At 46.6% G+C, this 19,904-nt stretch overlaps 1 protein-coding gene across 4 annotated transcripts in view; it reads right to left on the reverse strand.

The window, feature by feature from the left end:
* LOC132396926 (polyamine-transporting ATPase 13A3-like) overlaps window positions 1–19,904 on the reverse strand; it is a 96,332-nt gene that overhangs the window by 38,595 nt on the left and 37,833 nt on the right. For 3 of the 4 annotated variants that reach the window (XR_009513178.1, XM_059975032.1, XM_059975033.1), the window contains exons 11-17: window positions 16,461–16,640; window positions 14,783–14,940; window positions 14,125–14,313; window positions 13,578–13,639; window positions 10,946–11,099; window positions 9,163–9,279; window positions 870–887 (exon numbers count right to left, since the gene is read on the reverse strand). Coding sequence is in view for 3 of the 4 variants with exons in the window: in XM_059975032.1 (XP_059831015.1) it covers window positions 870–887; window positions 9,163–9,279; window positions 10,946–11,099; window positions 13,578–13,639; window positions 14,125–14,313; window positions 14,783–14,940; window positions 16,461–16,640 (878 nt within the window). In the remaining variant the exon portion in view is untranslated. The remainder of the gene's footprint in view (window positions 1–869; window positions 888–9,162; window positions 9,280–10,945; window positions 11,100–13,577; window positions 13,640–14,124; window positions 14,314–14,782; window positions 14,941–16,460; window positions 16,641–19,904) is intronic. The other variant, XM_059975034.1, reaches the window with a different exon arrangement.

A 19,904-nucleotide genomic window follows, 5' to 3' on the forward strand; every position in this document is an offset into this window, starting at 1 on the left:
ATTTCCCCTCATGTTCCCTTTAAGCTTTTCACCCTTAACCCATGACCTCTGGTTATGGTTCCACCCAATCTTAGTGGAAAAAGCCAGCTTGCATTTACCCTATCTATACCCCTCATAATTCAGTATATACCTCTATCAAATCTCTTCTCAATTTTCTATGCTCTGGAAGAATACAGCCCTAACCTATTCAATCTAGCCTTATAACTCAGGTCCTCCAGATCCGGCAACATCCTTGTAAATTTTCTCTGTACTCTTTCAAACTTATTTACATCTTTCTTGTAGTTAGATGACCAAAACTGAACACTGGCCTCACTAATATCTTACATAACTTCAACATAACATAACATCCCATCTCCTGTACTTTGATTTACGAAGGCCAGTGTACCAAAAGGTTTCTTTACAACCCTATTTACTGTGACACCACTTTCAATGAATTATAGAGATGACAAGCAATTTCTTTTTGAGGGCAGTGAACCTGTGGAATCCATTGCCGCAGGCAGCTGTAGAGGCCAAGTCAATGGATATATTAAAATGGAGGTTGATAAGTTTTTAATTAGTCGTGTGTGTACAATGTTAACATTGTATTTGCCTTCCTTGCCACCGACTCAACACGCAACTTTAGGGAATCCTACACCAGAACACCCTTTTCACCTCTGATTCTGAATTTGCTCTCTGTTTAGAAAATAGTCGACACCTTTAATAGTGTAATTCACCTGGAGGAGAAGCTCAGGTCCATGTTAAGGGTGAAATCACAGTACAAGCCTCACCACACCAATATTACATACAGCAAAGGCTACCAGACCCAGTCCTCCCTGGGATGATGTACAAGGAACTATAACGTGACACAGAGAGCACAGTGTGACACTCACCATCAGCTCCTGAAGCTCCTGCAGAAAGGAGAGAAAGAGAAAGATTACTAACCACACAAAGAAATGTTACAAGTTCTCTGCTACGCTTGTTACACATTGATACACTGCTATTAACACAGTCTATGATGATTAATGTGCTTTGTTCCCATTTCCCAATCAAATAAATCTATGGCAGAATGGTAGAGCCTCTGCCCCTCAGCTCCAGGGACCCCGGTTTGATGCCAGTGTTATTGTACACACATGACCTCACCAGCCTCTGGGCTTTAGACTCTCCAATTCTCCAGAGTATGGCCCCTTTAAAGATTCTGGCCTGCTCTGCTAATTGGTGGTCGTGTTTTGGTGCCTAGACTTGGATACGTAAAGAGCACCTGAACTTAGGTTCGGGGGCTCAACTTTGGTTCAGTCTGTGATTGCTTTTAGGATTTCTGCCTCGTTTGGATTCTCATCTGGTATGTAGTGAAGAACCCTGTTGTCATCTCAGTGGCAAAATTGTGTCTCAATTCTAGTCTTGGATACTCCAACAATCGGGAACTGACCATCCTCACCTAGGCCTCTCGTCACACTGTGTGTGTGTGTCAAATCCATTCTCGCCCACGCCTCTTGTCACAGTGTGAGTCAGACTGAGAGTGAGAGTGTGAGAGAGAGAGAGAGTGAGAGTGTGAGAGAGAGTGAGAGAGAGAGAAAGAGTGAGAGAGACAGAGACTAACTGACGATGTGTGTCTGTGTCAAATTTGCATGAACTCCCTCTGGGTGCTCTGGTTTAATCCCACATCCTCATGAGATGCAGGGTAGTGGGTTAATCAGTCCAATATATGTCATGGGCACACAGATAATTACCATGTATAGCTTCTGGCAGCAGCAGCACCACAAACATAAACTATAAATAATTTACACAACAAAATAAACAAAAATAAGGTTTAACATTAGTGCAAGTTGAGGGAAATGCAGTCTGAACTAGAATCAGCATTTTTAAAAGTATGTTCAAGACCATGATGGCAGTGGGGGTGGAGAAGAAGCTGTTGTTGAACTCATGGAGGCATGGGGCTTCAGGCTTTTGTCAACCGTCCCCCAGTGTGTGGGTTTTACTGTACGGTAACATTACTCATTTTCTGATACAGCACGGCAGCACGTCCACTTCCTTTGGAGTCCTCAGAGATTCAGCATGACATTTAAAACTTTGACAAACTTCCATAGATGTGTAGTGGAGTGTAAATTGACTGGCTGTGTTACAGCCTGGTATGGGAACAATAATGACTTGGAATGGAAAATCCTACAAAAGATAGTGGATATGTCTCAGTACATCACGGGTAAAACCTTCCAAACCACTGAGCAAGTCTACATTGAAACACTGTCGTAGAAAAGCAGCATCTATCATCATGGACCTCCACCACACTGGCTATGCTCTTTCCATCATGGACCTCCACCACCCCGGCTATGCTCTTTCCATCATGGACCTCCACACACTGGCTATGCTCTTTCCATCATGGACCTCCACCATACTAGCTATGCTCTTTCCATCATGGACCTCCACACACTGGCTCTGCTCTTTCCATCATGGACCTCCACACACTGGCTCTGCTCTTTCCATCATGGACCTCCACACACTGGCTCTGCTCTTTCCATCATGGACCTCCACACACTGGCTCTGCGCTTTCCTTCATGGACCTCCACCACACTGGCTATGCTCTTTCCATCATGGACCTCCACCACACTGGCTATGCTCTTTCCATCATGGACCTCCACCACACTGGCTATGCTCTTTCCTTTATGGACCTCCATACCCTGGCTATGCTCTTTCCTTCATGGACCTCCATACCCTGGCTATGCTCTTTCAATCATGGACCTCCACCACACTGGCTATGCTCTTTCCTTGCCCATCATGGACCTCCATACCCTGGCTATGCTCTTTCAATCATGGACCTCCACACACTGGCTATGCTCTTTCCTTTATGGACCTCCATACCCTGGCTATGCTCTTTCCTTCATGGACCTCCATACCCTGGCTATGCTCTTTCAATCATGGACCTCCACCACACTGGCTATGCTCTTTCCTTGCCCATCATGGACCTCCATACCCTGGCTATGCTCTTTCAATCATGGACCTCCACACACTGGCTCTGCTCTTTCCTTCATGGACCTCCACACACTGGCTCTGCTCTTTCCATCATGGACCTCCACACACTGGCTATGCTCTTTCAATCATGGACCTCCACACACTGGCTATGCTCTTTCCATCATGGACCTCCACACACTGGCTCTGCTCTTTCCTTCATGGACCTCCACACACTGGCTATGCTCTTTCCTTCATGGACCTCCACACACTGGCTCTGCTCTTTCCTTCATGGACCTCCACACACTGGCTATGCTCTTTCAATCATGGACCTCCACACACTGGCTATGCTCTTTCAATCATGGACCTCCACACACTGGCTATGCTCTTTCCATCATGGACCTCCACACACTGGCTCTGCTCTTTCCTTCATGGACCTCCACACACTGGCTATGCTCTTTCAATCATGGACCTCCACACACTGGCTATGCTCTTTCAATCATGGACCTCCACACACTGGCTATGCTCTTTCAATCATGGACCTCCACACACTGGCTATGCTCTTTCCATCATGGACCTCCACACACTGGCTCTGCTCTTTCCTTCATGGACCTCCACACACTGGCTCTGCTCTTTCCATCATGGACCTCCACACACTGGCTCTGCTCTTTCCTTCATGGACCTCCACACACTGGCTCTGCTCTTTCCATCATGGACCTCCACACACTGGCTATGCTCTTTCCATCATGGACCTCCACCACACTGGCTATGCTCTTTCCATCATGGACCTCCACCACACTGGCTATGCTCTTTCCATCATGGACCTCCACCACACTGGCTATGCTCTTTCCTTCATGGACCTCCACACACTGGCTCTGCTCTTTCCATCATGGACCTCCACCACACTGGCTATGCTCTTTCCATCATGGACCTCCATACCCTGGCTATGCTCTTTCCATCATGGACCTCCACACACTGGCTCTGCTCTTTCCTTCATGGACCTCCACACACTGGCTCTGCTCTTTCCATCATGGACCTCCACCACACTGGCTATGCTCTTTCCATCATGGACCTCCACCACACTGGCTATGCTCTTTCCTTCATGGACCTCCACCACCCTGGCTATGCTCTTTCCATCAATGACCTCCACACACTGGCTATGCTCTTTCCTTCATGGACCTCCACCACCCTGGCTATGCTCTTTCCATCATGGACCTCCATACCCTGGCTATGCTCTTTCAATCATGGACCTCCATACCCTGGCTATGCTCTTTCCATCATGGACCTCCATACCCTGGCTATGCTCTTTCCATCATGGACCTCCATACCCTGGCTATGCTCTTTCAATCATGGACCTCCACCACACTGGCTATGCTCTTTCCATCATGGACCTCCACACACTGGCTCTGCTCTTTCCATCATGGACCTCCATACCCTGGCTATGCTCTTTCCTTCATGGACCTCCATCACACTGGCTATGCTCTTTCCATCATGGACCTCCATACCCTGGCTATGCTCTTTCCTTCATGGACCTCCACCACCCTGGCTATGCTCTTTCCATCATGGACCTCCACACACTGGCTCTGCTCTTTCCATCATGGACCTCCATACCCTGGCTATGCTCTTTCCTTCATGGACCTCCATCACACTGGCTATGCTCTTTCCATCATGGACCTCCATACCCTGGCTATGCTCTTTCAATCATGGACCTCCACCACCCTGGCTATGCTCTTTCCTTCATGGACCTCCATACCCTGGCTATGCTCTTTCCTTCATGGACCTCCACCACCCTGGCTATGCTCTTTCCTTGCCGCTGCCAACAGGCAAACGGTGCAAGAGCCAGAGGATTCGCACCACCTGGTTCAGAAACAGTTACTACCCAACAACCGTCAGTCTCTTTAACCAAAGAGGATAACTACACACATTTGCCCATCCACTGAGATGTTCCCAAAACCAATGATCTCACTTTAAGGACTCTTTATCTCATGCTCTTGTTATTTATCACTGTTTATTTATATTAGCATTGCACAGCTTGTTGTCTCCTACACTCTGGTTGATCTTTCATAGATCCTGTTATAGTTACTATTCTGGATTTGCTGATTATGCCCGCAGGAAAATGAATCTCAGGAATGTATGTGGTGACATACATGTACTCTGATAATAAAATTCACTTTGAAGTTTGATATTCAACAGAATGCATTGCTGTGAGGGACCAGCTGTGATATAAAAAAGTTGTCTGGATGCTTCTCCAGCTGACGCCACTAGGTGGTGCTGTTGGCCTTGTTTTGCGGGTGTGGCTGAAACACGGAAACACTTTTTAACTCTCCGACCTTCCCTGGGGAAGATGTGAGGACAGTGTGTGTGTGGACAGACACCACAGCAGACAATGAACGGTCATAGCACTGACAGGCATCTTGCAGCCCAAAGGGAGACCAACTCATGGAAACAAGAGGCCATTCATCCCATCTACTCTGTTGACTGTTCAAACTAATCCACTTTTTAAAAATTCTCACCACATTCCCATTAACCTCCTCCCAAATTCTCGCCCACACACTAGGGGCAATTTACAGCAGTAGATGAACCCACCCACCATGCCTTTAAGATGCAGGAGGAAACCAACCACACGCACACACACTCGAAGTCAGGATTGAACCCAGGGTGTCTGGAGCTGAGGCTTTACCCGCTGCACCACTGTGCCGTGGTCATTAGAGTGAACCTCATTTGACTGTGACATTGGGGAAAAAAGGTGTCGCCGTCATTACATTCATCAAGGGGCCAGCCTTCTTTAATGACCAAGAACTCGCCTACCCCGAGGGTATAATTGCCCCAGGTCTCTAACTACATAACTCCAACTTAATTAGTAATGCAAAATAGAAATAAAAAAGTAGTGAGGTAGTGTTCATCAGTTCAATGTCCATTCAGAAATCGGACAGCAAAGGGGAAGAAGCTGTTTCTGAATCACTGAGTGTGCGCCTCAGGCTTCTGTACCTCTTCCTGATGGTAGCAATGAGAACAAGACATGTCTTCGGTGCTGGGGTCCTTCATGATGGACGCTGCCTTTTTAAGGCATCGCTCCTTGAAGAAGTCCTGGATACTATAGCGGCCAGTACCCATGATGGAGCTGACAAAATTTACAACTCTCTGCAAATTATTTTGATCCTGCACAGTAGCCCCCTCCCCACCAGACGGTGATGAAGCTAGTCAGAATGCTTGCCACGGTACATCTGTAGAAATTTGAGTGTTTTTGGTATACCAAATCTTCTCAAATTCCTAATGAAATATAGCTGCTGTTGTGCCTTGCTTGTAGCTGCATTAATATGCTGGGTCCAGGATTAATCTTCAGAGATATTGACACCTAGGAACTTAAAATTGCTGTCTGTTTCCACTTCTGATCATCCTAGTTCTGACTCTGAGAGAATCAGATATCAAGAACATCGAGGGATATGCACAAATGTGGTACTATCTTCCCGGTAGGAGGTACAGAAGCTTTTAAGTCCCACACCACAGATTCAGGAACAGCTACTTCCTTTCAACCATGCGGTTCTTAAACCACATTCCTTATCACTACCTGCGTACAGCAACACTGTGACGACTTTGCACTACAACAGACTTCCTTGTAATGTAATGTAAAAATTATGTATAATTGATATCTATATTTTTCCTGTGAATTTTGGGTGCCTGTGATGCTGCTGCAAGCAATTTTTCCACTGCACCTGTACATACGTGAACTTGTGTAGATGACAGTAACTTTGTCTTCAGGCTAAAGATTACACTGAAAATGGGAACTGCAATGAGGGGCTGAGATGCTTTCTGTTTCTATTGATAATTTAATTTGTGTTTTTTCTTTTGTGGCTACTTGTAAAGGAGATGAATCTCAAGGTTGTACGATTTATAATAGTGGTAATAAATGTACTTTGAACATCACAGTCAGGAAGGCAGCATAGACACACAGCACTACAGCACAGAAACAGGCTCTTTGGCCCATCTAGTCCATGACTACCAGTTACTTTGCTTGGTCTCATCAACCTGCACATGGGCCAGAGCCCTCCATACCCCTCCCAATCATGTACTTGTCCAAATTTCACTTGAATGTGGAAATCAAATCCATATCCAACACTTGCTCTGATCCACACTCTCACCATCCTCTGATTGAAGAAGCTCCTCCTCCGGTTCTCCTTAAATATTTCATCTTTCACCCTAAACCTATGACCCCCTGATCCAGTCTCATCCAACCTCAAGGGAAAAATCTGCAGGTATTTATCCTCTCTATTGTCGGCATTATGTGCCGTGTTGTACGACGTGGTTGATCAGGGTCTTTCCATGACCATGACTGCTTCTGGACAAATTTTTCTCCAGAAGTGGTTTGCCATTATCTTCTTCTGGGCGGTGTCTTTACAAGATGATTGACCCCAGCCATTATCAATACTCTTCAGAGATTGTCTGCCTGGCGTCAGTGGTCACATAACCGGACTTGTGATCTGCACCGGCTGCTCATACGACCATCCACCACCTGCCCCCATGGCTTCACATAACTCTGATCGGGGAGTGTGGGCCAAGCAGGTGCTACACCTTGCCCAAGGGTGATCTGCAGGCTAGCGGAGGGAAGGAGCACCTTATGCCTCCTTTTCCATTCCACCTCTCATTTCTATACCCCTCATAATTTTGCATCTAACATCAAGGAACCCTACCATCCAAGACATGCCCTTTTCTCATTACGACCATCTGGGAGGAGATACAGGGCATAGAACTTCAAACGGTACAGCACAGGAACAGGCCCTTCGGCCCACAGTTGAGCTGTACCAGCTAAAAAGCAAATCAAGAAAATCCCACCTACCTACACAATGTCCATATCCCTCCATCTTTCTTACATCCATGTGCCTAACCAAACATTTCTTAAAATCCTGATGGCATGAACATTGACTTCTCTAACTTCCGTTAATGCCCCTCCTCCCCTTCTTACCCCATCCCTGACATATTTAGTTGTTTGTTTTTTTTCTCTCTCTCTGCCCATCACCGTCTGTTCTCCATCTCCCTCTGGTGCTCCCCTCCCCCTTTCTTTCTTCCTAGGCCTCCCATCCCAAGATCCTTTCCCTTCTCTAACTCTGTATCCCTTTTGCCAATCACCTTTCCAGCTCTCAGCTTCGTCTCACCCCCTCTGGTCGTCTCTTATCATTTTGCATTTCCCCCTCCCCCTCCTACTTTCAAATCTCTTAGTACCTCTCCTTTCAGTTAGTCCTGACGAAGGGTCTGGGCCCGAAACGTCGACAGTGCTTCTCCCTGTAGATGCTGCCTGACCTGCTGTGTTCCACCAGCACTTTGTGTGTGTTGTTTGAATTTCCAGCATCTGCAGATTTCCTCGTGTTGCTCTTAAAACCCTCTAATGTATTTGCCTCTACCGCCATACCAGGTAGCACAATTTTACTGAGTAAAAAAATTTACCCCTCATATCCTCTTTGAACCTACCCCCTCTCAACTTCAATGCATGCCTCTGGTATTAGACATTTAAGATATAGCGTGGAACAGTCCTTCCAGCCATTTGACTCTCACAGTCCAGCAATCCTAGCCTAATGACAGGACAATTTACAATGACTAATTTCATCTTTGGACTGCAGGAGGAAACCCACACGGTCACATGGAGAATTTACCAACTCCTTACAGACAGCAGTGAGAGTTGAACCCGTGTCACTGGTACTGCTAACCACTACGTTACCATGCTGCCCTGGGGAGAAGATACCTTTTCTACCCTGGGGAGATGGTTCCTGTCTTCTCTACCTATACCTTTCACAATCTTGTAAACCTCTATCAGATCTCCCTTCAGCCTCCAGCTCTCCAAGAAAAACAACCCAAGTTTGTCCAACCTCTCGTGATTGCAGATGCCCCCAAATCCAGGCAGCATCCTGGTAAACCTCTTCTGCACCCTCTCCAAAGTCTCAACATCTTTTCTATAGTGGGGCGACCAGAACTGTACGCAATGTAGCCTGAAGACACACACTCAATACCTTTGAAACAGTTTCTTCCCCTCCACCATCAGGTTTATGAATAGTCCATGAACTGATGAATATTACCTCATCTTGCACAGTCCTTTTTTTATTCTAACTTATTTCTTATATCCTGCAATATACCACTACCACAAAACAAAATAATTCTCGTTATTTGTCAGTGATAATAAAAACGATTTAGATTGCTTCACTTTTTGCCACGAGTGAGACAAACTCTTCCCCAACTGTGCCCACCACCACCTACCAAGTCGGCATCGCCGCAGCTGGGCGCAGCAGAGGATGACTGCTGGGGAGGGTGCACAACAGTAGGCATGATCTGGTCGTGCAGGGCCGTCTCTTCGGCCGTGGGCTCTTCCAGGACCTGCGAGGATAGAAAGGCGGGAATGTTAGCACTTGCTTTGAGAGGAAATGCTTAGCTGGAGAACTGTAACTAGTCCCGCATCAACTCGAGAAAACAATTATCAAAAATAAATTTTTCCTGCTCAAAGGGTTAATTTTTCTTATGACACAGAAGGCCATTTGGCAGGTGTTGAGTTTATGCTAGGATATACTGCTAAGGCTTCAGAAGGTGTTGGTCAGATCACATGTGGAATATTGAGAGCAATTCTGGGTCCCTTAACTAAAGAAGGATGTGCTTCTCCGTAGAGAGGGTCGAAAATGTTCAGTAGATTGATCCCAGGAATGAACAGCTCCCTCACCTGCTCTCAGGGCCCCAAACAGACCTTCCACGTGAAGCAACACTTCACCCGCAAATCTGCTGAGGTCGTTCAGTTGTGTTCACTGCTCCCAATGCGGCCTCCTCTACATTGGCAAGGCCTGTCGTAAATTGGGCAACCGTTTTGTTGAGGCCCTGTGTTCATCCGCCAAAAGCAGAATTTGCTGGTGGCCAAACATTTTAATTCCATTTCCATTCCTACATGTCAGTCTACGGCCTCTTCTTGTGCCAAATGAGGTCACCCTCAGGGTGGAGGAACACCATCTAATATTCTGCCTGGAGAGACTCCAACCTGGCATGAACATCGATTTCTCCTTTCAGTAAAATTTTCCCCTCCCTCTGTGCTCTCCCCACTCTGGCCTTTTACCTCTTCTCACCTGCCTATCACTTCTCCCGAGTCCCCTCCTCCTCCCCTTTCTCCTATGGCGCACTCTTCTCTCTTTCAGATTCCTTCCTCTCCAACTCTTGACCCTTCCCAACCACCTGTCTTCACCTATCACCTTCCAGCTATCCTCCTTCACCTCCCCCCACCTCTTTAATAACGACGTCTTCCCCTTCCTTTCTAGTCCCAATGAAAATTCTTGGCCTGCAATACTGTTTATTTATTTTCATAGATGCTGCCTGATCTGCGGAGTTCCTCCAGCATTTTAGATGTGGTGTGTTAGATTTCCAGCATCTCTAGACTTTCTAGAGATAAAACACTAAACTACATGAAAATTCACTTCAGCCCTATCAAATACTACCTTAAATACACCTATCGACTTGGCCTCTACAGCCGTCTGTAGCAATGAATTGCACAGATTCACCACCCTCTAGGTAAAGAAATTCCTCCTCACCTCTGTACTAAAGGGACGTCCTTCTGTTCTGAGGCTGTGCCCTCTCGTCCTACACTCGCCCACTATAGGCAACATCATCTCCATGTCCATTCCATCTAGGCCTTTCAACATTTGATAGGTTTCAATGAGATCCCTTCTCACTCTTCTAAATCCCAGGCCCAGAGCCAGAGATTCCTCATAGATTAACCATTTCATTCCTGGGATCATTCTTGTGAATCCCCTCTGGACCCTTTCCAATGACAGCACATCCTTTCATAGATAAGGAGCCAAAACTCACAAAACTCCAAGTATGGTCTGACTGATGCCTTTCAAAGCCAAGTTGATAAAGGCATTGTTGCACAAGGATTCTAAGATTGGAAGCAGGCAACGTGGAGAGGAGTGTGGAGGAGGGGGATTGAAGAAGGGACACTGTGATGCACAGTCTCAGATTTTGGGGGGCGGGGGGTTGTTTTTGGCCACCGTGAGCCCCTCCTCACCCATCCAGTCGCTTCGAACATCTTGCAGTCCAGGGGATCTCCAGACAGCTTCCCATCAATGTTCGTTAGAGTATGGCAGGTCGCCATGCCAGCAACGAAGCAGGACCGAGTGAGGCTCTGGGTGGCCACGTCACGCTCCAAGGAGAAGAACCTGCTGACACAGAGAACTGTCATGTAGAAGCCATGCTGGCTGACAGTGATCACCAAGTCCTACCCTTTTGTCAGCTCTTTTTACATTTGACCCATAGTCAACACCTGCTCACAGAGTGACTCTATCTCTGCTTAATTTTTCCTGTAAACTATTTACTCTGTATCTGCATCAAACCCCAACCCCTCCCCGACAGCCTCACCCTCACTGCAGTGCCTCTACTTCCTTAGGAGTCTGCAGATATTCAGCATGACATCTAAAACCTTGCCAAACTTCTATAGACCCATAGTAGAGAATGTATTGAAAGGCTGCATCACAGCCTTCTGTGGAAACACCAAAGACCTTGAGCGGATTATCCTACAAAAGTTAATGGATTTGGCCGAGTACATCACGGGTAAAGCCCTCCCAACCATTGAGCAAGTCTACATGAAATGCTGTCACAAGAAAGCAGCATCCATCAACAGAGATCCTCACCACCTGTTCTTACATGCTCTCTTCTAAGAGTAAGACAAAGGAGATAGTGATGATCTTTAGGAAGACGAAGCCTGCAGTGCTCCATGTTACCATTAATGGTGAGGACGTGGATGTGGTGAGGACCTACAAGTACCTGGAGGTGCACCTAGATGACAGACTTGAGTGGCGCAATAACAGAGGCTGTGTACAAGAAGGGCCAGAGTCACCTCTACTTCCTGAGGAGACTGAGGTCCTATGCAGGCCTCTCCTTCACGTTCTACCAGTCTGATGCCACCAGTACTATCTTCTTTGTGGTGGTGTTGGGGAAATGGCATCAACATGGGTGATGCCAACAGGCTCAATAAACTGATTAGAAAGGCTGGCTCTGTTATAGGAGTCAAACTGGACACTCTGGAGGCTGTGGTAGAACAAAGGAAAATCCTGGCAATTCTAGACACCCTCTGTGTGCCACCTTGGCTGAATAGAGGAGCACTTCTAGTAACAGATGAAGACAACTGTGCAGGTTCAAAGAGCACTATGTGAGGTCACTTTCACCCTCTGCCATTAGGCTTTATAATGTCAACCTATGGCCGGAGAAGTGATGACCCTCCTCCTGTTAGACTGTTTGAGGTAACTTATTTCTTTCTTTACTTTTCTTCCAGTATTTTTATGTCTGTACACCTGTAATGCTACTGTGACACTAATTTCTTTTGGGATCAATAATTACCTATCTAATCATGCTGCTGCCATCACGTAGAAGGTGCAAGAGCCTCAGAACTTGCACCAGCAGGTTCTAGAGCAGTTACTACCCCTCAACCATCAGGCTCTTGAACAAAAGGGGATAATTACACTGACTTGTCCCATCATTGAAATGTTCCCACAACCAATGATCTCACTTTAAGGAATTTTTAGCTGATCATCTCATGTTCTCATCATTTATTGTTACTTATTTATATTTGCATTTGCACAGTTTGTTGTCCTTTGCACCCTGGTTGGTCTTTCATTGATCCTGTTATAGTTACTATTCTATAGATTTGCTGAGTATGCCCGCAGGAAAATGAATCTCAGGGTTGTATATTGTGACATATATACACTCCGATAATAAAATTTACTTTGAACTTTTGACTGCCTTGCCCTCACCTGGATCAATTAACCCACTGACCATATCCAAGTCTCTTAAATGTCTCTGTTACATCAGCTTCAAGCACCAATACCTGCAGTGTGTTCCAGGCCCACAACTGTGTCAAAACCTGAACCTCCCCTAAATTCTTCTCCATACTCCTTAAACCGATGCTCTCTGGTATTAACCTTTGCTGTCCTGGGAAGGTGGTGCTGGCTGTTTACTCTATCAAGGTCTCTTATAACCTTAAGCACCTCTCATACTCGTCCGTTCCAGAGAGAAAAGCCCTAGCTCGCTCAACCTATTCTCACAAGACAAGCTCTCTAATCTAGGTAAAGCTTCCATAGGAATGTAAGGCACAGAAACAGGCCCTTAAAATGGTTTAAACCATTTAAACTGCCTACTCCTATCAACCTGCACTGGGGCCATAATTCTTGATAACCCTACCATCTATGTACCTATCCAAACTTCTCTTAAATGTTGAAATTGAGCTCGCATGCACCACTTGCTCTGGCAGCTCGTTCCACACTCTCATGACCCTTTGAGTGAAGAAGTTTCCCCTCATGTTCCCCTTAAACTTTTCACCTTTCACTTTTAACCCATGACCTTTAGTTGTAGTTTCACCTAACCTCAGTGGAAAAAGCCTGCTTGCATTTACCCTATCTTTCTTATATCCCTCGTATAATGAGGGGACAATTCCACTATGGGAACTACAACTGCGTGACTGGTTCAGGTCCATAACAACCAGATCCCCACGGATGCATGCTTGTGACCACTGGTTCATTCTACACAACCAGATTATTGCTATGCTTAGTCATCCCATTTCCCCATCCCCGTTCTTGAAGACCTCCCAGCAGCCTCCTGGTGCAGGCTGGCCAATTCCCACCCCACTATCACCCCGGGGACACTACCTGCCGTCCTGAGCTCGAAGGAAGCCCCAGATGTCCAGGCCGTCCTCAGTTAAGGTTCCTGTCTGAATAACAAGAGGAAACTGTGAGAGTTTGGAGAGAAGGGAGAAGGTGAGATGATTTGGCAAGGGCCCATCTGATTGTTTTGGCCGGTGAAGTTTTCCTTATTGTCATATGGTACAGAAACAGGCCCTAAAGCACCATCCATACCAATCACCTATTTATACTGATTCCATTCTATTCTTGGCACAGACTCTACCCCTCGCTCACACATTGGGGGCATTTAATTTACAGACCCCGGGATGTCACTGGAAACCCATGTAGTCACAGAGAGAACGTGCAAACTCCACACAGAGACACACACTGACACACATCCCAGTTTTGGAAGTTGGGATCAAACCCTGGTCTCTAAGGTAGTGGCTCAACCCACTGTACCCTCACAGCTGAGAGATGTGAAGTGGTTTGTCCCTTGTCCCTTTGGCATGGTGTCATGGGGTCCATTCTCCCAACCCCCTCCCCCCCCCCACGCCCCATCCACTGGGACACTAACCTTGTCAAAGCAGACCAGGTTCAGCTGGCCGCACATGTTAATGCGCTGGGGGCTGATAGAGTAGATCCCCATCTTCTTCAGCCGGTTCTGTGCGTACATGATGCCCGCAGTCATGGCAGCCGGGAGCGCTGGGGGGACCGTGATGGTGATAATGTCCAGAGCTTCGATGATGATGCGCTCCACCTCTTCCTAGGACCCAAAGGGAGGAGCAGTCAGCGTCCCCAATCTTCCTCCTTCCCTCTGTGTCCGAGTGCTCCCTCCTCCCCCCTCCATCCCTCACACCTCCCCCTCTCCATCCCTCACCCCTCCAACCTCCCCTCTCCCTCACCCCTCCAACCTCCCTCCTCTCCATCCCTCACCCCTCCAACCTCCCCCTCTCCATCCCTCCACCCTTCACCCCAGAGAGCATGTAATATACACACACACACACACACACACACACCATCCCCGCCCCCCCACCCTGCCGGAGGCCGGTATTGATAGTTTTCGCTGTGCCATGTTCCTGGGGATGTCACGTGATTTCCAGCAGACCCCATGCCTCTCTGCTCCATGGCAACAGGGGTAGTGGTTCACCCCAGTTAACTAGGGCCATGGAGTGAGCAACTCTTCCCGCCCCAGGCTTGCTGTCCCTTGATCGGGGGAAGGCTGGGCTACGCACCCCCAGCAGGCTGCTGCTCACGATGCTGAAGACTACACCAATCCCAGCCACACACACCAGGCAGAACAGGAAGCGGTAGGCATCCTGGTACAGCTTGAAGTCAGTCGGCTTTGGGTAGAGGATCGAGCAAACCAGCTGTCCCTTCAACGTGTAGAAACCTGCAGGAGGGGAGGAAGGAAAGGTGCAGGTTGAAGGAAGCCCAGGGTGTTCCTGACATCTGAGGATCCAGTCACTTGGAGGGGGAAAGGATGCGATCTTCGTGGGCTGTGAACACCCCACCCCAACCTCCATCCTCTCCAGCTCCCTTTCCTGCCACCTGTACAGCCAGCAGCTTTCACTCCACCAATCCACTAATAATCACCATCACTCTGCACCCCAGGGGTCGGCAACCTTTTTGCCTCTGTGGGCCAGATCACGTATTAATGACCAGATGATGGGCCAGATAAATGCCATAAAAAACTTGAAATATGGGAATTATCCATTTAAATACATCTAGTTATGTTTTGCCTCAAATTAATGAATAACACATGCTGGAAAATCATTTGTGCTTAACCAAGGATGCCAATCAGTAATCAAAGAACTCAGTTTAGTTGCAATTTATTTCAATCAAGGCATCTTTTGAATCTATTAAAAGGACACAAAAGATTTGAAAAGTTGAGGTCACTCCTCGCACAAACACTGCAAGTTGAGCAGTGTCTCTCAAGTCTGTGCTCTCATCAAGCGCGATTGAAAAAACTGCAATTCGTTGCAGGTATCCCTTAAAAAACTTTTAACGTCTGTTAACATTTCTTCAACTCACCATGTGATCGTTCTTGCTGACAAGCTGATAGATGCAAACAAAGATTTCTTTTCAAGACAAACAATATCCACCACTGCCAGTAAACATTCTTTGACAAACTCTCCATCTTTTCTGCAATAAGTTTTGAGACTTCGTAGCTGACATGGGTACTTCCTTCATTTTCACTGCTTTTCTTGGCAAAAATGATGTTGTTTCCCGAAACTAGCCTTCATTCCCTCAACTTCATTTTATTTCAAAACGCAAGTTATTCAAAAGTATTGTAGCACGTGTAAATACCTGGATATTTAGCGTGGATTTCTCGTTAACAGTGACGCTGTTTCTGTTTATAAATTTGAACGATCCTATCTGAAAACCTGCACATGCACGGAGATTATCTAATACGTATTAATAAGGTAGTCTGCCTTCCCATCATTCGCATATAACAGTATTTGGTTTGGAACAAAACGGAACCAGGAGCTAGCGTAACAAGACACCATACACGCCCATCAGTGTGGTCGCATGAAACACTCAGAATAAGGAAAAATCAGCAGTGGGCCAGATAAGTATAGCATCCCGAAACCTTCACGGGCCGGATGTAGCCCTCGGGCCATAGGTTGCCTACCCCTGCTCTACCCCTCTCCCTCTCACCCTGAAATCCTCACTCCCCCTCACCATACCTCATTCTCTACCCCAAACCTCTCACTCTCCTCACCCTTCCCCCAAACTCCTTATTCTCTCCCCCAACCCCCTTCCGCACCCTCCCCTTGATCCACCTCCCACAGGCTCCTACCCCAAACCCCTTGCTCTCTTCCGCACCCCTGGTCTCCTTGCTCTCTCTCACCCCTGAAACCCCCACCCCCCACCGGACTCCTTACCCTCTCCCATTCCCTGCCCCGCTACCTGTGCGGACAACGACGGCTTTCACCGGCTCTCCGGCGTAAAACCTGGTCTGGACCACAGCGGTTCCGCAGAAGAGCGTGTGGCGCTTGTGGTTTTCCGGGTTGTACACCTCCTCCTGCATGGTTCCCCCGCTCCTGGAAGGGTTTGGGAGGCTGGTCTTCAGGACGGGCACGCTTTCCCCTGAGAATGGGAAATGAGAGTTAAATGGACACTTCCGAGAAGGATGCGGAGAAGAGGATTTACCAGGAAATGTTGAACAAACTTGGATTGTCCCCTTGGGAGCTTCAGAAACCTGCATGGGGAACAACTTCAAAAGGCAATGCCTCAAAAAGATAGCATCCAACATTGAAGACCCTCATGTCTCTCCTCATTACTACCATCCGGGAGGAGGTATAGGAGACTGAGGGTCACTTCATTGCTGAACGGTCCATGAACACCACTTCACTGTTTTGCACTCCGCTTACACTATTAATTTCTTACTGTAATTTATAGTATATTTTATATATTACACTGTACTACTGCCACAAAACAACAAATTTTACAGTACATGCCAGTGATAGGTGGAAGGGTGGAGATACATCTCCACCAAAGGAGGTGTAAGGTGCTCATTCTCTCTGCCAGCCTGCAGATTGCCTTTGGGCAAGATTAGCCCCTGATCAGGGTCACATGAACCCAGGGGAGCAGGTGGTGGATGGTCATATGAGCAGCTGGTACATATCACAAGTCCTGGTTATGTGTCCATTGACACCAGGCAGACAATCCCTGAAGAGTATTGATAGTGGCTGGGGTCACCCGTCTTGGAAAGACGTTGTCCAGGAGGTGGCGATTTGCCAGGAACAGTCACGGTCATGGAAAGCCCATGATCACCCATGTCATATGAGATGGCAAGTAATGAATGAATGAGCATTTCAGTGATAATAAAACTGATTCTGATAGAAGTTTAGAAGATTATGTAGAGCAGACAGCCAGTATTTCTAATACCAGGGTTGTAGGGTGGAAAGGAAACGTATTTGTCAGCATAAAGCTTTACAGTAACAGCGACCCAGGTTCAATTCCTATTACTGTTTGTAAGGAGTTTGTACGTTCTCCCCATGACAGTGCTGGTTTCCTCCCACAGTCCAAGGATGTGCCGGCTTGTAGGTTAATTGGTCACTGCAAACTGTCCCATGATTAGGCTGGGATTAAATCGGAATTGATGGGCGGCATGGTTCAAAAAGCTGGAAGGGCCTATTCTGCACCACATCTCAAAAAACAAACAAAAAAGTACTTAATCCTAGACACCATGCACGCATTTAAGGTAAGAAGGGATAAATTCAAAGGAGATGTGTAGGGCATTAGTTTTTCCCTTTTTTTTTATAAAAAACAAACAAACACAAGAGTGGTAGGTGCCCGGAACGTGCCACCAGGGACAGTGGTGGAGACAAATACGATAGAAGGATTTTAGATAGAAGCTTGAATATGCAGAATGAATATGGACCATGTTCAGCACAGTGTTGTGGGCAGAAGGGTCTGTTCCTGCATGGTTCTGAAACCTGTTGCTATATCACAACAGTGGCAAACATGGTGGGATATACCGTATCTTTAGTAATCAGGATGTGTAAATGTGTATATATTGTTTGTATAATGTACTTAAGGTAGATACTTATGTTTATTTTGTAATATGATTATAACCACATTGTGGGGTAAATCATATTCTAATTCAAGTGTAGCCTTAAGTTAACTTTGAGGGTAATTAAAGATGGTGTGCCCTGGTTGCTAAAGAATACAAACAGGGTGGATCGCTGTCAGTGGGGGAGACAGAGATTGAGCTGGCAGGAGTTCACAGTGGTCTAATAGAATACAGCTATAATTATGTTTTCTGATAGATTATCTTTTTGTAAATAAATTGGCAGTTTTCTTCTTGCTACTTTTGCTGAGTTTTCTAAGTTTGATTCTTAACACCCTTAATAAACATCCTTGTACAAAAGCACTAAGCGACTCCAGACGTTTCTTTCGCTTTGGTCATAACCCCCGTTTTTGTAACACTTGTGTTGCGTTGCATTTGGTATTTCCACAGGCCAAGAGGCCATTTGGCGCACTGAGCCCTCTCAGGCCTCTGAACACACGATCCAATCGTCCCACTTCCTTACCATTTCTGTAATACCACACACTTCCTTAGCTTAGGAGGCTGTTCAGCCCATTAAATCCATGTCAGCTTACAGAGCAATCCATTCCCCACTTTACCCACTTCTATCGTAAACCAGGGGTTCCTAACCTTTATTATGCATGCATCCCTACCATTAACTGAGGGGTCTGTGGACCCCAGATTGGGAACGCCAACTGTTCTCCCTGTACTTGTATCAGTTCACCTCTAGATTCTACCACACACACACGGGGGGGGGAGGGGGAGCAATTTATAGTTGCCATTTAAGACCATAAGACAAAGGAGCAGAAGTCAGCCATTCAGCCCATCAAGTCTACTCCGCCATTTTATCATGAGCTTGATCCATTCTTCCATTTAGTCCCACTCCTCCGCCTTCTCACCATAACCTTTGATGCCCTGGCTACTCAGATACCGATCAATCTCTGCCTTAAATACACCCAATGACTTGACCTCCACTACCACCTGTGGCAACAAATTCCACAGATTCACCACCCTCTGGCTAAAAAAATTTCTTTGCATCTCTGTTCTGAATGGGTGCCCTTCAACCCTTAAGTCATGCCCTCTCATACTAAGACTCCCCCACCATGGGAAACAACTTTGCCACATCCACTCTGCCCATGGCTTTCAACATTCGAAATGTTTCTATGAGATTCCCCCCTCATTTTTCTAAAGTCCAAGGAGTACAGTCCAAGACTGGTCAAACATTCCTCATATGTTAACCCTCTCATTCCCAGAATCAATCTAGTGAATCTTCTCTGAACCCTCTCCAACATCAGCACATTCTTTCTTAAAAAAAGGAGCCCAAAACTGCACACAGTACTCCAAGTGAGGTCTTACCAGTGCCTTATAGTGCCTCAACATCACATCCCTGCTCCTATACTCTATTGTTTAGAAATAAATGCCAACATTGTATTCGCTTTCTTCACCACCGACTCAACCTGGAGGTTAACCTTAAGGGTATCCTGCACGAGGACTCCCAAGTCCCGTTGCATCTCAGAACTTTGAATTCTCTCCCTATTTAAATAATAGTCTGCCCGTTTATTTCTTCTACCGAAGTGCATGACTGTACACTTTCCAACATTGCATTTCATTTGCCACTTCTTTGCCCATTCTCCCAATCTATCCAAGTCTTTCTGCAGCCTCTCTGTTTCCTCAGCACTACCGGCCCCTCCACCTATCTTGGTATCATCAGTAAACTTTGCCACAAAGCCATCTATTCCATAATCCAAATTGTTTATTTATAACGTAAAAAGAAACAGCCCCAACGTGGACTCCTGTGGAACACCACTGGTAACCGACAG

Source organism: Hypanus sabinus, chromosome 7, assembly GCF_030144855.1.
Source record: "Hypanus sabinus isolate sHypSab1 chromosome 7, sHypSab1.hap1, whole genome shotgun sequence".
NCBI lineage: Eukaryota > Metazoa > Chordata > Chondrichthyes > Myliobatiformes > Dasyatidae > Hypanus > Hypanus sabinus.